Consider the following 20157-nt stretch of genomic DNA (forward strand, 5'->3'; position numbering starts at 1 on the left):
GCCTGAAATGTGTTTGGCGACATTAAACTGAAGCCCAGATTTCTGACTGAAGGCTGTAAGATGTTTTTAAAGGATCAAGCAGGTCTCTTTAATTGCTGTAGCTGAGAAGAAATGTTTTATTCTCTGTGTTCTGGTTCTGTTCGTTCTGCAAAGTAGATCATATTTTTCTGATCTGAGATATTTACAACCTTATTTATCGATAAAAGCTGTGAATTGTTCTGTTTGTTCTGTAGAAAAAGATAATTAGAAAACCATAGCTCAGTTTTTCTCTTGTTAGTAATCCTGCATGCAGCAGGGGGCGTTGCGCTCACATTTACATGAATTTGGCTCATTAAAGACACATAATAATGTGTAATATTTAGTTTTTATTTATGGGTAGAAATTCACTCATTTGTGATAACTCTGCTTTAGTTATATTAGATTTAACAGTGACATAATCTGCATGTGGAACTAGAACTTTTTATCAATATTGAAGAATTATTGACTCTAAACATGCTGCTAAATCTTTGTGAAAAGTTACTCATAAGTTAGTTTTGTCATATTTCAAGTGTATTACAATGTTTCCACTAGAAACTAGACCAAAAATACTTTGTATGAGTTGGTGTTTTGCAGTGTATATCAATCTGGGACTCATCTGTTTTTTCTTCCAGTCTATTTTCTTTGATTAAAGACTTTTAGAGAAATAAATCCTCCTGCTTCTGAAGCGCTTTAAGGGTTTTTTTATGCTGCTTGTATTTAAACACTGAAGCATCAACACCACCATCTGGGCTATAAGGAATTACAGTTTTGTCTGATTTATCCTCGTCCCTGTTTCATCCTTTCTTCCTTCAGGCAGTAAATAAACTTTTGTTACCCATATTAAGGTGTTTGCTGAGCTTCTGTCACATGTCGGGTTTTATTAACAGTGAAATGCCAGCAGGGTTTGTAAAAGAGATGAGTTAGTGAGTGTGTGTGAAGTGGAAAAAGTTTTGTGCTTCTGTTTTAAAACCAGATGTTCTCCTGATTGTGGAGTTTATAGGAACCTAAAGTGACGGCGGCCTTCTCTGAAATGATAAATCAGAAACAATACGGAGAAAGAAGGCAGACCTTCACCTTTCAACATCATAAGATTTTGGCCTCTTATTCATCTGGAGAATAAATAACAAACTCCATGAGCTACTTCCTGCTCACGAGGGACTATTATTAGGTTGTCCTTATATGGGCGTCAGAGACGCTCCTTTGCCGTCTGACATTTTTGTTCTGCTGCTTTTCTCTGATGGAGTCGGACTTTCTGTTCCAAGACTGTCACTCCTGCACACATGAAGAAACAATCACACGAAGAGCAAATCAAACTTTAATTTATGGTACAAGTTGTAAAAAATGTGATGGAAAACGTGAATAAACTACCAGAGTGAAACAGATCTGAGTTGTTAAAATGAAGGAGCAGATTTTGAATGTTTACAGAATTAACTGATGGATTTAACTTTGTCTTCTGCTCCTTCATTTTCATGCTTATGAATTTATTTATTAGCCTTTTGAACTGAAGCTAAATTGATTTTGTATTTTCCACACAAGCCAGTTACTTGTGTGGAAAGTAACCGGCTTTCCACACCGGTAGAAAGCCGGTTACTTTCCTCCTGTTATGACATAATTTAACTAATAAAAACTAGCAAGCTCACTCTGAAAACTAACTGAAACTAACTGCTGTGGTGGCGCAGGGGGTTAGCACGCCCCACGTTTGGAGGCCTTAGTCCTCGTCGCGGGTTCAACTCCCGGTCCCGGCGACCTTTGCCGCATGTCTTCCCCCTTCTCTTTGCCCTCTTTCCTGTCTGCCTACTGTCACCAAAAATACGAGCCACTAGTGCCACAAAAACTCTTCTGAGAAAAAAAAACTAACTGAATTAAACAACTAAAAAGTCACAACAATAGCTGACTGACGGCTCTGTTTGTTTCCTTCAGGTGAAGCCAGAATAAAGAAGCCAACTCCAAAGACTCCTCCCAAACAAGGTGAAACACACCAACTGATAACCAGAAACATACATGGATCTGAACTGAATGTTATCTACTGGTTTTTATTAATTATTTGGGGGTTTTTGTGCAGCTTTGCCTCCTCAGATCCTCCAGTTCCCAGAAGATATGAAAATCCTGGCAGGAGAAAAGGTGGAGATCCTCTGCAAATACTCCGGAGCTCCACCCATCACCTGCACCTGGCTGAAGTTCAGGAAACCAGTGAGTCTCTCATTCACCCACACTGGTTCAACCTGAAACCTTCTGACTGGGAGTGTTTGCTGTATTTGTGTGGGTCAGATCCAGGAGGGATCCTCGGACGTCTCCATAGAGAGCACAGACAGCAGCAGTAAGCTGACCATCACCAGCGGGCAGCAGGAGCACTGCGGCTGCTACACCGTGGAGCTGAGGAACAGTTACGGCCTCCGACAGGCCGCACTCAACCTCACCATCGTTGGTAAAGAAATACGTCTGCTGAGAGGCTGAAACCAGCTAATTATAAAACACTCGCTGAACTCCAGCATGTTTGGTCAGCTGGTTTTACTGCAGCATGCGCTCTACAATGGCTGCTGGAAAAGACTAGTGTTTTGTTGTTGACTTACCACCCAGAAACCACTTGCTGCATTGTTGTTGGTTGTGCAGGAGGCTCCACTTATGCATTTCAAAGATGTACTGTTGTACAATTTCCCGTCTGTTTGCAGTTGTTTTCATGTGTGAGTGGAAACGTTGAGTTGGAGGCTGTGGACAAGAGCAGCTTATTTGGATTTAAAGTGATAAGAGGCTTTAAAGCAGATGAAAATATCATTAGCTGAGATGATTTTGTGCAAAAAGTGTAATAAATATCTTTATAGGTTATTTTTAGAACAAGCTTCTTTATCCTGTCGAAAAGTCATTTGTACGTAAATAAGATATTTACACTAGAGACTAGACAAAAAAAAATACTTGCTAAGATTTTGTGTTTTTTGCAGTGATAATATTCACAATTGTAAATCCTCCTCAGACAAGCCCGACCCCCCAGCAAAGGTCCCCGCGACCTCTGACATCCGGCGCGCCAGCCTGACCCTGTCGTGGTACGGGCCGACCTACGACGGCGGCAGCGCCGTGCAGACCTACCACCTGGAGATCTGGGACTCCGTGGACCAGCAGTGGAAGCAGCTGGTGTCCTGCAACAGCACCTCCTACAACATCCAGGTGGGCTCTCATCTCCTAACCCAACACAGGGGCCGTTCAGGTCAGAGGTTAAACGGAGTGTCTGTGCTTCCAGAACCTTCTTCCAGAACGACAGTACAAGTTTCGAATTCGAGCTCAGAACATTTACGGCATCGGAGAGCCGAGTGCCGAGTCTGAAGCCGTAACAATGGGACTAGTGGATGACGGTGAGAACCTCAAACTAAACTTTCTGTAGATGTTCTGACAGAAATCCATGTAACAAGGTTTCTGACTGAAGGTCCAGTTTCTGTTTATCGCCGTAAACAAGTAATGTGGAAGTAACTTTTCAGCAAAATATAGGAGCTCGTTTTAAGTCAATAATTCCTTAATGTTGATGAAACATTTCTAGTTCCACAGGCAGATTTTTCACTTGAAACTTGGGAGAAATGTTTTGTTACAAGTGAAATGATCTGCTGGTGCTACTAGTATTTTTATTGTCCTCAAACAAGCTCCTATATTATGCTGAAAAGTTACTTTTAAGTTGGTTTTCTCTCATTTCAAGTGAACTAAAACATTTGTTTAACAAAATCTTGCATTAGAAAGATTTTGTGTTTTTGCAGTGTGGCATAATAATGCAAAAACATATTTTTAGAAATTAATAAACTTTAATTTCTCATTACATATAACATTTTAACTGGATGACATTTTAAATATCCAAAATAAATAAACAAAACAGAAACAACAAATAAAATGAACTATTAATTGAAATGAGGAGGTAGTTCGGGCCAAAGCACCAGACTGAAGACTTTTCTTATCCAGTATTTGGTAGAAAGAGAGAGAAAAAACAGAAAAACAATATTCAGATGGAAATTGTTGAGCTCAATTTAATTTATCCTGTGATTAATTGATTAATTGATTTACCCAGTTCTAATCTGAATCCAACTGCTACTAAACCAGAACCATATCTGACTAACTGGGCTTTAGCAGGTCAGCTGAATTACAGAGGCTGAACTAAAACGACTAACTGGACTAACACGGCTGCTACTTTAATTCCTCTAACAGATAACCAGGATGATGCTGAGGCAGAGGAGGAGGATGAAGGTATGAGCCTCTGTCTGCACATAAACAAACTAACCACAATGTTTATCAGCCATGAGAACCACAACACCCTGCTTCCTGTTTGTGTTTAGACTCGGAAAAAGAGCCAGAGTACCGAGACGTGACCATCAAAACCGATGTGAAGGTGAAGGAGCTTTACGACGTGGAGGAGCGGCTGGGAACGTAAGGCTCCGCCCACCGTCGCCTAGCAACCACGGCTGAGCGAGCGCAGCGTAAAGTGTGTCGTTTCTGTCTCAGGGGGAAGTTTGGTCAGGTCTTCAAGCTGCTGGAGAAATCCACGAAGAAGGTTTGGGCTGGGAAGTTTATCAAGGCGTATTCGGCCAAAGACAAGGAGAATGTGCGACAGGAAATCAGCATCATGAACTCCCTGCATCACCCCAAACTGGTCCAGTGTGTCGACGCCTTCGAGGGCAAATCCGACATCGTCATGGTGCTGGAGATGTAGGTGCTCCCTCTGCAGGGTTTTACTTTGCTTCTACCTCACAGACCAGGAGGACATTTGAGACTTTTTTATCTTTAATCCAGGCAAAATTAGTCCAGACAAATGAAAATATCACATCAGAAAATCTTGGCTACAACGTATTCAATATCCAGCACCCAGATCAGCTTTCACTGCAAAAACACAAAGTCTTACCAAGTATTTAAGGTTTAGTTTCTTGTGTACACTTAAAACAAGACTAAACTAACTTATAATTAACTTTTCTGCAAGATTTAGAAACTTGTTTTAAGTCAATAATTCTTAAGTATAGATTTAAAAATGACTAGTTCCACTAGTGGATTATTTCACTTATAAGAAGACATTCTTCTCGTAAGTGAACAAATCTGCCAGAGAAGAACATTTTTAATCAAAATAAGGAATTATTAACTTTAAACAAGCTCCTATATCTTGTTGAAAAGTTAATTGCAAGTTAATGTTGTCATTTCAAGTAGATTAGATTACTTTAAGTAGAAATTAGATAAAAAATACAAGATTTTGTGTTTTTGCAATGTTTTGTATTTTCTTGTGATGCACCCAGATCTTCTTTTAATTTAAAAAAAAAAATTTTTAATAAAAGTGACCTAAATCTTGTTTTTATTGCTCAGAATTGACAAAAAGAAACTTGCATTACTTTCAGTCCCGTTAAAAGTTTCCAAAATGGATTCCTTTCTTTTAATGAGGCAAGCCTGCAAAAACTATTTTTACATTTTGGATCTGCAATAATTTACAGATCCCCTTCCATAAAAAATAAGACTACTTTACTGGTTTGATTAAAGTTTTACAGCTGGCTTATTATTGAGTAGATGAAAAAATCACATTTTGTTTTTCATTTGTATCCCTTATGCCAACCTGCAGCAGAATATCACAGATCAGATCTCTGCGCTGTTTTCTTTCCAAGTACAAAATGTTTTTTCAGTGAAAAACACTGGAAAACAATTTCCTCCTCTGCTATGAGAGGAATTCAGGGGCAAATATTTCCTGTCTGCTAATTTTAGAGCCAGAGTTTGACCTCATCTCATCCTAAAACATATTTCTTTTTTAGTCATTCCTGCTTTCCAGCTGAACCTTCAGCTGATTTTCATTCAGAAGAAATTCTCATGTCAAACAGGAACAAGTCAACATCTAGCTTTCGATTTAACTCTGATAAATAAACATTAGAACGGAAGCAACAAATAAGTGCTGACACGATGAAAACTGGGAATACAAACAGGAAGAGATGTGTTTATAGTCGGATTATCTGACTGCAGCATTTCAGTCTGCAGCTTCACTATGGAAACAGCAGCAGACGTCACCATGAAGGAACAAACAAACAAACAAGTTTCACCAGAGAATCAAACTTAGTTTTTTATTTTGAGAAAATCCTCCGTATGGTCATGGGGGTCATTGGTGAAAAAATAATAATGCTGAGAATTTATTTATCAGAACCGATGAAATAATAATGTCTTGTTAGACTGGCAGATTATTTCACTTATAATTATTTCTTTTTCATCAGTATTAAGGAATTACACTTTCATTTTTGTGCTAATTTGTGCTGGTCAATTACAAAACCTCAAATATAGGAACCATTTAGGGTGCGAAGTAACTAAATGGAGTAATGAATCAGTTTGAGTCGTTACCTCTGTCTGCAGGATCTCTGGCGGCGAACTGTTTGAGCGGATCATCGACGAGGACTTTGAGCTGACGGAGAGGGAGGTGATTAAATACATGCTGCAGATCATCGACGGCGTCAACTTCATCCACAAGCAGGGGATCGTCCACCTCGACCTCAAACCAGAAAACATCATGTGTGTCAACAAAACCGGCAGCAAGATCAAACTCATCGACTTCGGCCTCGCCCGCCGGCTCGGTAACCAGGCTCAGATTAATATAACCAGCTGCGTTTCCATTAGAAATGTATGCAAAACTTTGGCGATATGCTGCTCATGTTGAAAAAACACTGTTTTACAGTTTCCATTAAATAAGAAACGCAATTGTAGTCAGACATAAATAAGTTTGGTCATTAAAAACATGCTGCGCAATCGTCCTCCAACTATTTTCTGTTGTCTTCTTCATCTTTTCTGCCAGTTGTTGGTCATGTGGCTCGTATGATGCAAAAAAATTTGTCATTGCAGTTTTGTGCAGAATACATTAATATTTATACAGCCGAAAATCCACCTGATCCTAGCACAAAAACTTTTTATCAAAAAACTTCTTTTTTTTCCAGAATTAGCAGGTTTCCATTAAGCAAAATTATGTTTGCAATTCCAAATGTTTTGGTTGTCCTTTATGATGTTCTGTCCAGAACCATATCCTCTTTGGACTGCAGAGGAGTTGGACTCTTTGAACACGACCAGACTTATTTTTTATTTTTGTGTTATATATATTTTTTTGTGCCGCCATGTCATTTTAAATCATGCATTTGCACTTTGATTTCTGCTTTACAATATCACTAATATCACTACATAACACTTGACTAGCCAAGTTCAACAGATTCTAGTTATTTCAAAATAAATTAATACAACTGGTGCAAGAACACCATTTATTTAAATGTACAAGTCTTGTGCTTTTCTACTGCACAGCTACAAGCATTTCAAAATCATTTTTATCTGAATACTTTCTAAAAAACTCATCAAATGTTGTGAAATGTAGTCTAAATATTAGTAACCTGCACAAACTAGTTTTTTCCAGCCCAACATGTTTAAAAGAAGCAACAATGCAGTTTGGTGCTTTTGATGCTGTTCTCTGGCAGTGCTACAGCGCCACCGATTGGTCCGGCACACTTACTACACCATTTTTTCTTAATTGTTTACAAAAATATAACAGGCTTGTTTCCATGAAGACTTGAGAATTGATTTGGAATTGAATAAAATGACTTGTGAACATCTCTGATGGAAACAGACGCAGCTACTGAGACGAACCGTTAACTTCTGTCAGTATTTCTTCCTGTTTCTTCTTCTTTTTCTAATGGCGATTATTTAACTTTTTTTTATCCCCCTACAGCAAACGCTGGAACTTTGAAGGTTTTGTTTGGGACTCCAGAGTTTGTGGCTCCTGAAGTGATAAATTATGAAGCCATTAGTTACCCCACAGACATGTGGAGTATAGGAGTCATCTGTTACATCCTGTGAGGAAACGACACTCTGTTAACTCCGACTCAGCTAGCTAAACGTTAGCTAAGGTTTTCTTTCTGTCCATTCCCTCAGGTTGAGCGGTCTCTCTCCCTTCATGGGCGACAACGACAACGAGACTCTGGCCAATGTTACCTCGGCGACCTGGGACTTTGAGGACGAGGCCTTCGATGAAATCTCTGAAAACGCCAAAGACTTCATCACCAACCTGCTGAAAAAAGACATGAAGTAACCCTGATGTTTTTACAGTATAAAAGCTGAATATCTGCAATCACTCTGAGTGTTTACAGTGTAACATGCGACTCCTCAGGGCTCGGCTGTCCTGCCCTCAGTGTTTTGAACACCCCTGGCTGAAACAGGACACCAACACCATGAAGACTACCAAGCTGTCCAAGGAGAGGATGAAGAAGTACATCCTGAGGAGGAAGTGGCAGGTAAACACCAACATGAGGATCAATCATATTTAACAGCAAAGCACTCCACAGCAGGACTGGAAAACTCAGTTTCACTTTGGGCCATTTTTATCAAGATCATGAATGTTTTCAAGGGTTAATTGTGTATGTATGACAATAGATCTGAGTTTTTGTTACTCGTATCAATCAGACTATAACCTGACATCAAGTAAGGCTGATGCAGCATTGTAGTAGAAGGAAGAAATACTGCCACCTGCAGGTGTGCGTTAGCATCACTCCAACTCAATGTTTTTGACCATTTTTGCAGTAAATTTTCAGTAAACTCAAAATGATGCATTAGCTCGAAAAAATTCAGGGATTTGTTGATTTTGTTCCAGAATTGCAAAATGGCTAAAAACTGGAGGGACTGATTGACGTAATGTGGAAGTGTACAAATAAAAACTGATTTGATTGATAAAATAATATTTGAGTCACAACTGTTACCTTGAAGGTTCTTTTTTTGTGTGTGTCACATATTAAAAGCTACAGTGGGCCGGGCTTTAAGTTTAACACCTACAGAAATCGTCATCTATCCTATTTGAACATGAATGTTTCTTTTTCTCTGACAGAAAACGGGTCACGCTGTTCGAGCGATTGGCAGACTCTCCTCCATGGCCATGATGGCTGGAGTTAGTGCAAAGAAAGGCTCACCCACTGAAGGTACCGAACCCAATCGAGTCATTTTTCACCATTCAATCCTAATTATCAAACACTAGGACTCATATTCAGCTGACCGTCTAATGTCAGATGGTAAAAAGTATCTAAGGACTGCATGAGGTGAAGTGACAAGAAACAACTAGTTTTTAACAGGGACAAACTTTCAGCAGAACCGGGCTCACTGTGGACAACAGTCTTCAAAACAATTACAAACACCGAGACCCAAAAACAACTCAAAAATGACCTTATAGTTACGAATCAGATGAAATACTAAACTTATGGGTTTTGTTTACTAAATACAGTAAACACACTACAAAAACACTAAATTTTACAAAGTATTTTTGTATTTTGGTTTCTGGTACAAATATCTGAGTTTTGTCATTTAAGGTGTACTAACTTACAAGTAACTTTTTAATCAAGATTTAGGAGCTTATTTTAAGTAAATGATTCCTTAATATTATTTTTTTTAAGTATTAATTCTAATAGCAGATTTTTTTTAACTTATAAAAAGACATTTTCCCATTTTATTAGTAAACATATCTGCCAGTAGAATTAGTGTGTTTTTAATAAATATTAAGGAATCATTTACTTAAAACAAGGTTCTATATCTTACTTAAACATTACTTGTAAGTTGGGTTTTTTTGTTTGTTTGTTTTATTTCAAGTGTATTATGATATTTGCACTAGAAACTAGATAAAACACTCGGTAGAATTTTGTTTTTGCAGTGCAAAATCTGAAGATCAGAATCTCAAAATGCCTGAATGTTGGCAAAATTGCAACAGACAGAAAACAACAAACACTGATATAAAACAAGACAAACAAACCGTCTCTCTAAGCCACAGAATTGATCTTGTTTGTTTTCAGAGGATAATCAGTTCCTGGAGTGTTTGGAGTACGAACAGAAGACGGAGAGTAAACCCACTTTCACTTCAGTCATTAAAGACGTGGAGGTGGTGGAAGGCAGCGCCGCTCGCTTCGACTGCAAAATAGAAGGTACAGCCGATCAATGTACACATTGATCAGCTGATGATCATAAATAAGATGCTATTAACAATTTACAGTAAACATAACTTTTTGAAGCATATTAATTGATTTTACACAAATAAAAATGGATTTTAATTCTATAAACTTTCTGCTTTAGGATACCCTGACCCTGAGGTGGTTTGGTACAAAGACGACCAGCCAATCAAAGAGACCCGACATTTCCAGATTGACTACGATGAAGAAGGAAACTGCAGTTTGATCATTTCAGAGGTCAGAGTTCATCTGGTGCTGCACTGCTTTTTTTAGTTTGAACGACCTGGATACTGAAGCTGCTGTGTCGGTCAGAAATAATGATTCAACTTTTCTGCAACTTAAAGTTTTGTTTTCCTTCCATCATGCAGTTTTGTTGTACTTTGTGTTGCTGCATTACATAAAATCCGCCTGAAATATAATGAATTATGTGATTGTAACATGACACAACAGTGTTTCTGAACATATTGTTGCTATATTTAAATGAATTATATTTATTGATTGCAAAAACACAACATCTTACCAAGTATTTTTCACCTAGTTTCTAGTGCTAATGTCTTAGTTAATTTGAAATAAGACAAACTAACTTGCAAGTAATTTTTCTGAAAGATATTGGAGCTTGTTTTAAATCAATAATTACTTAATATAAATTTTATAAAGTTCTAGTTCCACTGGCAGATTTTTTCACTGTCAAAACATTTTCCCAAGTTATAAGTGGAAATAGTAACGTTTCTTCAATATTAAGGAATTATTGACTAAAAGTGACCTACAATAGCTTGCCGAAAAGTTACTTTTAAGTTAGTTTTGTCTTATTTGAAGTGTATTAAGATATTTCCATTAAAATTAAACCAAAAATACTTAAGATTGTATATTTTTGCAGTGCTTTATTGTTTTCTGATGTTAACTTGCAGGTTTCAGGTGACGATGATGCCAAGTACATGGTGAAGGCCGTCAACAGTCTCGGCGAGGCGACGTGCACAGCAGATCTGCTGGTGGAGGTGATGGCTGGAGAGGACGAGGAGGAGGAAGAAGAGGAAGAATAAAGATTCCTGTTGGACATTTAGGAGGCCTGCTGCTCCTCAGCCTGTCAGAAAATTCACCCACAGTAACATTTAGGGGTGGGAGGTACAGGTGGGCGGAGTTTCTCATACCTGAATCTGAGCATGTGCAGATCTGCAGCCGATTCGCTCTGATTGGTCGGTTGATGTGTGACAATCTTAAAGCACATCAAGCTCCTACCTGGAGCTTGATGGGCCCTGATTCCAACAGGAAGTAAAGCGTAAAAGACTGAAACATGCTAAATTTTTCCCATATTATAAACCAAAATGTCTTTTTCACACAACAAGCTCCTATATTTGGCTTTAACACTCTGTTTTAGGGTGTTTTCACACATGATAGTTTGGTAAACTCCGTTCAGTTGGAGACCAAAACTGCAATATTTGTTTCATTTTCAGGAGGTGCAGTTCACTATGTCAAACAAACCAAAACAATTTAAAAAGCTGTTCCCCTCCCAGCCTGTGGGGGCGCTGCAACAAGAACTACTGAAGGAAACAGCACAAAAACCTCTGAAGAAGAGATGAGTGCAACTTCCTTCTTCAGGAAATGTAAACAAATGGAGTAGCATCAGATTTTAGCGGTTGTAGGATTTCTCTTCAGTCTTCAACAAAAGCCATTTCTCCCAGTAGCAGTAGACTCTTGCCTTTGCTTTGGTTGTATTTACCCAGAATGTCCTGCATTGTAGTCTGCTTCCTGCTTTTGTTTCGGTCTCCAGTAAGCTTGGCCTTCACATATACAGTACATTCGAACCACACTAGAGTTCACTTCAATCAAACCGAGACTGAAGTTTGTAGACGGACCAGTTCTTGCTTTTTAGTTTGCAGAGTTTATTTTACATTCACATCTCTCCAAACAAATCAGACTTTCTAGACAAATTAACTAGAGTTTGATTAAAGTGGACTAAACAGGGTTGGTGTGAATGCACCAAACAATTCATCCCTGCAGCTTCCTGTGTTAGACTCCGCCCACCTGATGCCCCGCCCACCATCCCATCTCATATGAGGTCACATCAGTTGAACTGTCTTCCTGTGAACAACTGCTCCTCCAAAATAACCACACAGATACTTCCTGCCGTTTCACATGAAGATCAGCCATAACCAGTTCCTGATTTTACAAGATTCACAATTTAAAAACATCAAATATCTTTCTCACTTGGACTCTGAAGGTTCCTCCAACAGGCTCCTTCCTGCCTTACAGCTTGCTTTCATATGATTGTTCAGTTTATGGAAGCTGTGATGTCACTGAACTTTAACCTGTACATGTTTAATTCATAATGCCTCACTTTGTCCCTGTTTGATTTGAAAACAACGTTTCAAAGCATGAGGAAAGTTTGCCAACACTTTAAGTTTAACCTTTTTGTCTGATCCAAGTGCAGGAGGGAACAGAGTGAAGATGGCCGACCCGCCTTCTTTAAATTAAACATGATTGGAGTCAAACGTCTGTGCAGCAAACATTTTCATGTGCCACTTTGATTTTAAAGATATTAATAAATGTTTCCAAACGTCATCAAAGGTTAAGCAGAATTTACATATTTACAATATCAAATTAAATGTGGTGTCAATCAAATGTGCCATGTTTATGCTAGTTTGCAAACAAACTAGTATAAACTACTTTATGCTCAAACATAACTCTGTTTGAGAGTCCGTTATTTTGAAGATGTAAAAAAAAGTTACCTGAGATATTTGTGCTGCAAAAATTTTCTTTTGTCCCGCTATACTTTTCAAGATTTAAAAAAGTTACCAGAGATCACCCAGCCCTCACAGTGCCACATTAACTAAATCAAAATTAATATACGTTAATTTAGCTGTTTGTGCTGCATAGCGTTTTTGTTTGTGCTGCTATAATTTGTAAGATTTAAAGACAAAAGTTTCCAGAGGCCACCAGAAATTAACTTACCCTTCCACTCCCACATTAACAAAATTGATCTAAATTATTTTTGCTAGTTTGTTCAGTTATTGACACCAAATTTTCTTTACTTTGTAAACGTGGACTTGCTGATTGACCTTTGACCTCTGGACGCATTTAAATGTAATCCTTCCTTTACACAGGAAAAATCTCTTGAAACTCATTATCTCATTTACAAGAGGCGCCTGCAACATACTTTACAAAAACATATAAACAGTTACAATCTACCAAATAATTCTAAAAATAAGTGCTATACATTGACAATTATTAATATCTTTAAAATGACACCAACACAAATGAAAAACGTTCGACACTTTCCTTTAATCTGAAGAAGGTGTGGCGGCCATCTTTACTCAGCTCAGGTCACTGTTTCTGTGCCTTAACGCTGCGCTGAGCCCAGTCTGAACTGGAGGTTCTGCAGTGATCACATTTGTTCTTTATCTTCTGCAACTGAGCTTCTCCTGTTGATATCCAACAATCCAGCTTCACTCTTTATCTTCATTTTGTGTTTCAGCTGCAGGTTTGCGAAGCTTCAGTCACGTTTGGCCTCCTGCTGTTAGCCTTAAAGCGTCACCCTGAGTCAGAGTTTCTCCGTCACGCTGTGGGACGATTTTCTTCCTCTGTGGCCTTAAAAAACTGTTCATGAATCAGGAAAATCTCAAACCTCAGCATGAATTCCCCAGTTTCTGACTCCAAGCATCACATAGGAGCAGATTAAATGTTTCATTGGATTGCTGTGAAGTCTCTCTGTGTGGCGGCAGAAACTCTGGGTGAAAGTCACATTCCAGCTGTTTGTGTTTGAACCTTTTCATGAAATCTGATTCCTCTTAAAAATCAGACACCAAAGATGTTTGTGTTTTTTCTGCTAACTCACAGGGGTGTTTGTGTGCGCGTGTATGCGTGTGTGAGTGTTTCCTCTGCAGTTTTCAACCATCCGGTTTGTGTGTTCGGAGTCTGTTTTTTTGTTATTTAATGCACAGATTTTTAATTATATGATAATTATTCCAGAAAGGTGTTGCAGCACTTCATGTCCTCGCCTATTAAAGCAGAGGTGGACTCACTCTTTGTTTTGTTTTTGTATTAGATGTATGTAGATTTAATTACTTTAATTTTTATAAAAATATACCAGTTTGATGAACTGTATGAGAACACTACGACTGTAGTTACTTACAAAAAACAAATAAATTTTTATCACTAAACAAATGTAGTCTCTTGTATGTTTCAAAATCAGGTTTATGGATGATATTTTCTGTTTATCATAGAATATCTTTTCTTTAAACAGCCCATAAGAGCCTCTTCATATGTAATCCATTCATTTATGCAGCAAAACTGTTATTTTTAAACCTGTAATTTTACTGTTTGACTCATAACCCTTATCAAGAATAAACAATTGAACATAATTGGGGGAAGAAAAATTGACTTCCTGTAGCTGCCTCCGCCATCTTGAAATGCACACATGCTAATGCCAGCTAGCTAGCATTAGCTAGCTGGCCTCGACTGTCTTTAAATGCACCGTGAGTGTGCACATGCTAACAGCGGTTTTACACATCTGGATCACCTTGAGACATTCTGTTGACCAGAATCATGTTCAAGAAACCAACCGAAGGTTAAAAAAAATAAAATTCATTTTTTAGCAATGAAACTGTAAATTAGCTGCTGCTGTTGAATCCAGATAATGTTAAAGGGTGGTAGTGTGTAAAATGTCTATATAGTTTTTAGCTTTACATCATGTTATATTGTGATTCAACAAAAGCATATCTGGAGCGTTGCTCTTATTGCTTCATGTTTGAGAGTCCTTTAATTTCCATGGCAACCATTCAGCTGTGTAAAACGCCTGGTTGTACCTAGCTCCGCCTTTGAGACGCAGCTCCTCCTCAGAGCTGCAGTTTCAAGCAGCTCCTTCAGACTCGCCAGCAGCAATTAGATATCAGGACCGGGTTTTCACTGATATTTCAGAATTACTCTCATTCACACTCCAAAATATTTTATCAGAGGTAGTACAGGGAGAAGGCCATGTGTATTCTATATTTGGACATTTTGTTATTTTCAGATATTATGTGCCATTTTTCTTTTTCTTGATTAATTTTGAACATCTGTCACATTTCGCTAAAATATTGATGTTTAGTGTTGTCACCCTTTTCATTGTCACTTTCATTTAATTTTGTGTGCTAAGTATTAATTTGCCTCAAAGAATTGTGTTTTACTGAACATTTTAATGTGCAGAAATGCCATTTAGCACAATGACCTGGCTATTTACTGTGTAGATATTTGAGGGTAATTCTGTCAACCCAACATTAATCTTCCAGTTAAAACAGGATTTGGTTAGTATAAAGTTTAAAGAACTTAACTAGGTCTCTTGTACTATCCCTGTTAGTTAATGTATGTTTTTCCATTAATGAGAGGTGTGATTCAATGCAAGAGAACAATAAATCAATCAGCCTCTGAATTTGTCTCCCTCTCTTCTGAGATAATGGTTACATCCTGAGGAACTCCAAAGATGATGAACACTGTCTTAAAAAGTTTATTTCTGGCTTTTTTCTTTGCAAGACAGAAGAGATCTACGTTTAAGAATTCAGATTATCAGAATGGACACAAGCTATCAATGAGCAAAACTGGTACAAATACCGATCAGTTTATTTTAATAACCTTGTTGATTTCGTCTCATGAAAAACATCAGCGTGTGTGTTGAGGGACGGCACCTGGTCAGTTTGTATCGGCTTTAATGAGCTCACCTGAGAGCCGCTTGTTGATGTCTCTGTTAGGACCAGCAGCTCGTTAATCCGTCCTCTCAGGACAACATGGACGCTGTTGCATCATTCTTGTTAGTTGACTCTTGGGTTTTTTCCATTAATCTTCCTCTGAGGATCAAAACACAACTAAACTTTACTTTCTGATTCTTGACTTTTTACTTTTGCTTTGCCTCTTTTTTGTTTTAAGTTTGTATTATTTGTGTTCTATTTCAACCCTAAACGAGAAAGAAACAGTCATTTGGATTGACGGAAACCTGTGGGGATAGACCTCCTTAGCTTATAGCACCAAAAGGTGCAAATAAGATCTGCACCAATGGTGAGGTGTGGGCCAAACATGGATTTATAGCATTACAAAATGTCTGGAGACATTTCTGGGTCCAGACAATACTGTCGTTTTCTGTAGCAGCTGTAGAAATTATGCTGCCATGTGGAGAAAAGGGCTGTAAAATTACCCCTTCCTAAAAACTCCTGCAATCTTTTACAGTTTGAGAAAGCAATAAATTTGACACAAACTGAAGCTTATTTGATAATATATCTCTGCAGAAATGCCTTGACCCAAAGGTGTAGGACCAATAATCCACACGGGCGTTTTCTTGGGCTTATAATCAGGCTGTGTGTCAGTAGGCATTGAAAAACCCAGTAGAGCTGCTAGTCCCAAAGATGTCACCCAAATAAAATGAAGGACAACTCGCGCAAGAATTAATCCTTCAACCCCTGAAAAGAAGCTGCAGCATGTAAATTTTAAAATATATGTATATATTACATATTTGTTAAAACTGTCCCTATCTCATGACAGTATGTGACAGATAATCTGTGAAAAAAATCAACCACCTCCAACTTCTCCCAGTGCTAACTAGAAACAACCAATAAGAGCTGGGGGCGGGTCTTAGCGCTGTCAATCACTCTTACATGCACAACATTACAGCTTTTTCTTGATATGAGAGCCTATCATGAATGCTAGCCTAATTTTCCTGAAACAGTAAGTTGTTTCTTCCCCTTAGCACTTTTAGCAGCTCATTCATGAGGTTGGTTGACAGCGCTAAGATCCTCCTCCTGGCTCTGATTGGTTGCTTTTGGTTGTGAACAGTGTATTTGTTCAGACAGCAGTTCAGGGAGAAGGTGGAAGCGATAATCTATAATCTTTTTATAGATTATCTGTCTCATATTTCACTGTCACGACATAGTGACAGTTTTAACAAATATGTAAAAAATATTTTTATAAAAGTTGCATGCTGCAGCTTTAAAGTCAAAGGGTATGTGGAGTAATTATGGTGGTTTTAGGGATATCCTCATCCTGCACAACCTTTTGAAATGTTTCTACTGATATTAAAATCTGTTGTAGTTTTCTGCTGCTACTAAGAAGATTCATATCTTCATGAATGTAAAACCAGAATGACTGTTTATGATCCAAACCAGGACTGACCCAAGGTTGTTGAATTTGATTTAGCCCTTTTCCTGTTAAAAACATCACCACCATAGTTTCCATACAGATTTAGTTGAATCTTGGGGCAAGTGACGAGTTTTAAAGTGTAACTGACCCCAAATCAACGATTTTATTTTGCTGATAAATTGTCTAAATTGGTTCTTAAGAGTGTTATCTTTATGTTTCTTTGCAAAATATGACATTTTTGTGTAGATTTATGTAGTTCTGCAATATTTTACCTAAAACCATCTCAGTGGTGGCCTCCTCATTTTGAATTATAGGTGCTACAAATGGCTAAATCTAATCTAGGACCCTTCTAACTGAATGATTTCCACACTGAGTTTGTTTAATTCCCACTTTCTGTGCTTCATTCTTGCACATAGACTTTCATAGTTTAAAAAGTTTCTATGATTTGACATTAAAGTGCTTGTTTCGAACTCTCAGGTTATGAAAAAATTCAATCACTAATTAGCTCCACAGAGACCAGAGACCCATAAAGTAACTCATAGCTCATTGGACCAGAAGTTCTTCAGGTTCTGACTCTGTTATGGTCGGCTGGTCAACGTGTTATTATGTGTTATGTCTTAGATGTGAAGATTAAGTCTCTTAGGATTCACATTTCATATTACTTAAATGATGGTTGAATGTTTGTAAATCACTTTAAATGTTTCCTGTTCAGATGATCCAGTTTCTCAATATTGTTGTTCAGATGTTTTGATTAGATGTTTGTAATTATATGTTGTTCATCAAATGTGTGTGTGTGGTCTACAGCTGCGGTGAAGTTCATCTGTTCTCCTCCATCTAGTTCGTTTCCTTTCCGCCCATCTAATGTCCGCAGCGGCTTTAAACGTCTCGCTGTTCGTCGCGCAGACGTCGCTGACGCTTGAAGGCTTGCAGCAGCTGTCTGGTCACCGGCTGCTCTTCTTCTTTCTCTTCCTTATGGCTTTTGTGTTCGCGCTGTGCAGCGACGGCCTCGTGCTGATCGTGATCTGCACGCGCCACAGCCTCCATAAACCCATGTACGTGTTCGTGGCCGCGCTGCTGCTGAACTCGCTGCTGGGCGGCTTCGCGGTCTACCCACGGCTGCTGCGGGAGCTGCTGTGGGAGAGCGGCTCTGTCCTGGTGACACTGTCTGCGTGCGCGTGCCAGGCGTGGGTTGTATACACTGTGGGCGGCTCGGCCTTCATGCTGCTGGCGGCCATGGCTTTTGACCGCTACGTCGCGATCTGCCGCCCGCTGCGCTACGCCGCGTTGGTGTCGCCGCGCGCGGTGGCCGCTCTGCTCCTGTTCTGTTGGCTGCTGCCCGCCACTATGGTTTTGATCATCGTGCTTTTAGCCGCGTTTCAGCCGCTCTGCCGCTCTCACATTAACCGGCTCTTCTGTGACCTTTACAGTTTAAACAGACTCAGCTGCGGCGGAAATGCGGCGCAGGTTAGCGACGTTTTCGCCGTATTCACCTCTGTTGCTACTGCCCTGCTGCCCGTCGCCTTCGTACTTTTCTCTTACAGCAGCATCCTTTATGTCTGCCTGTGCCGCACACGCAGCTTTAGCGGCAAAGCGTTACGCACCTGCCTGCCGCACCTGCTGGTCTTCATAAACTACAGCGCTTGCACTGCGGTGGAGCTGCTGCAGCGCCGCTTGCACGGCGCAGACCAGCCTGCATCCTCTGTGCTCACTTCGGTTCTGATCGTTCTGGCTCAGTCCGTGTTAAACCCGGTAGTGTACGGCCTGAATATGAGCGCCATCACCGGATACATCAGGCGGCTTCTGGGCAGCAGGAAAACCGATTGATTTAAAACGACTGTAAAATGTTAACAGATTGTTTCTGGATATTTACAGGATAAAGAGTCATAGCTTAAAGAAAATAAATCACTCCGTCCTTTTTTACGGATGTATTTTTAACATTTCTGATGCAATTCTGTTTTGCACTTTCCAAGCGTTTTCCCCCTGATTTTAAGAACATATGTATAGAAACTGCTGCTTTGTGAAATATTTCTGCATTTACAGGAGTTTCTTGCTTGAAATTTTACATATGTGTAGATTTTGTTCTCTATTTGTTAATCAAAATAAACTCAGAACTAAGAATGACCTCTTATAAATATCCATCTTCCTGATCTGTACTTTGGTAATCATGATTAACAGCTTAGAGTTGATCAGAAACATTGTCACATGAGGAGTGAGAAAACTGAGCTAAACTGAAATAATAAATAAAAAATCTAGAAGAAATTTTGATTTTATGGATTAAAATTAAAGTGTTGAATCACCACTGCCTTATTTCTTGCAGCAAAAAACATCCCTGAACAATTGTTATGGCAAATATCAGTTTATGACTTAGTTTTGAGAAAGAGGTCTAGTCGAAATGGGATAAATAGAAGAGTGGATAGACCATTTTGAGAAACATAATAGAACGTTTTCCCTATTCTTTTTTTAAATGAGAAGTAAACGTGAAAATGTAAAAAGCAGAATGAAATATTTTGCTAATCTAGACGAGAAACCAGCCTGCAGCTTCCATGCTCACTTTGGTGCTGGTCATTCTGGTTCAGATCGTGTTCAACCCGGTAGTGTACGGCCTGAATATGAGCGCCATCACCGGATACATCAGGCGGCTACTGGGCAGCAGGAAAACTGATTGAATTAAAGTATTTTCTTTTGATATTTAAGGATAAAAAACGGAATTCAATCTACATAATAGTTTTGGTTTTAGGCCCTATTTCTTCATCTTGAGCCTTCCTGGTTTGTAAAAAAAAATGTATGTAAAAACAAATTGAAACAAAAAAGAATTACTGTTACTGATTCACCTTTTTAATTGTCTGATAGAAATCAAATCTTGAGCTAATTTGAAAAAGAAACATAAAATGTCCTAAATAGACATTTTATGTTGGAAAATGGAATTTCAGTTACAAAGCCAGTACAAGGAAGCGTGAACCGTAGTTTAAGAAACTTGTTTTAAGTCTGAGAAACTTTAAACTTTAAAACAAGTTTGAGAAACTTAAAAGTAGCTTTTTCTGTTAATTTCCTGTTGTCCCTCCGGGCCTGTAGGTGGCGGTAATCCACTTTTTAC

The 20157-nt window shown here is 38.8% G+C and overlaps 2 protein-coding genes across 4 annotated transcripts in view; both read left to right on the plus strand.

Annotated features, from left to right (window-relative positions):
- mylka (myosin, light chain kinase a) overlaps positions 1-14126 on the plus strand; it is a 59072-nt gene extending 44946 nt beyond the window's left edge. Inside the window, exons 22-37 of one of the 3 annotated variants that reach the window (XM_028024232.1) lie at positions 1939-1986; positions 2081-2208; positions 2287-2443; positions 2987-3177; positions 3251-3362; positions 4198-4236; positions 4326-4416; positions 4492-4695; positions 6361-6578; positions 7712-7835; positions 7915-8067; positions 8150-8273; positions 8861-8951; positions 9813-9941; positions 10090-10202; positions 10874-14126. In XM_028024232.1, coding sequence (XP_027880033.1) covers positions 1939-1986; positions 2081-2208; positions 2287-2443; positions 2987-3177; positions 3251-3362; positions 4198-4236; positions 4326-4416; positions 4492-4695; positions 6361-6578; positions 7712-7835; positions 7915-8067; positions 8150-8273; positions 8861-8951; positions 9813-9941; positions 10090-10202; positions 10874-11005 — 2054 coding nt within the window. In that variant the 3' untranslated portion in view covers positions 11006-14126. The remainder of the gene's footprint in view (positions 1-1938; positions 1987-2080; positions 2209-2286; positions 2444-2986; positions 3178-3250; positions 3363-4197; positions 4237-4325; positions 4417-4491; positions 4696-6360; positions 6579-7711; positions 7836-7914; positions 8068-8149; positions 8274-8860; positions 8952-9812; positions 9942-10089; positions 10203-10873) is intronic. The other 2 variants (XM_028024231.1, XM_028024233.1) reach the window with 2 other exon arrangements.
- Positions 14127-16512: 2386 nt separating this feature from the next.
- Positions 16513-20070, plus strand: LOC114148772 (olfactory receptor 10J4-like). Its single transcript, XM_028024264.1, has one exon. The coding sequence runs from the start codon at positions 17925-17927 to the stop codon at positions 18885-18887; it is 963 nt and encodes a 320-aa protein (XP_027880065.1). The 5' UTR covers positions 16513-17924; the 3' UTR covers positions 18888-20070.
- The last annotated feature ends 87 nt before the right edge of the window (positions 20071-20157 follow it).

The sequence above is a fragment of the Xiphophorus couchianus genome, chromosome 7, assembly GCF_001444195.1.
Source record: "Xiphophorus couchianus chromosome 7, X_couchianus-1.0, whole genome shotgun sequence".
NCBI classification, from domain to species: Eukaryota; Metazoa; Chordata; class Actinopteri; order Cyprinodontiformes; family Poeciliidae; genus Xiphophorus; species Xiphophorus couchianus.

Excerpts from the sequence above, each read along its gene's own strand:
- LOC114148772 (XM_028024264.1), top strand. The coding sequence starts at position 17,925 with ATGTCCGCAGCGGCTTTAAACGTCTCGCTGTTCGTCGCGCAGACGTCG.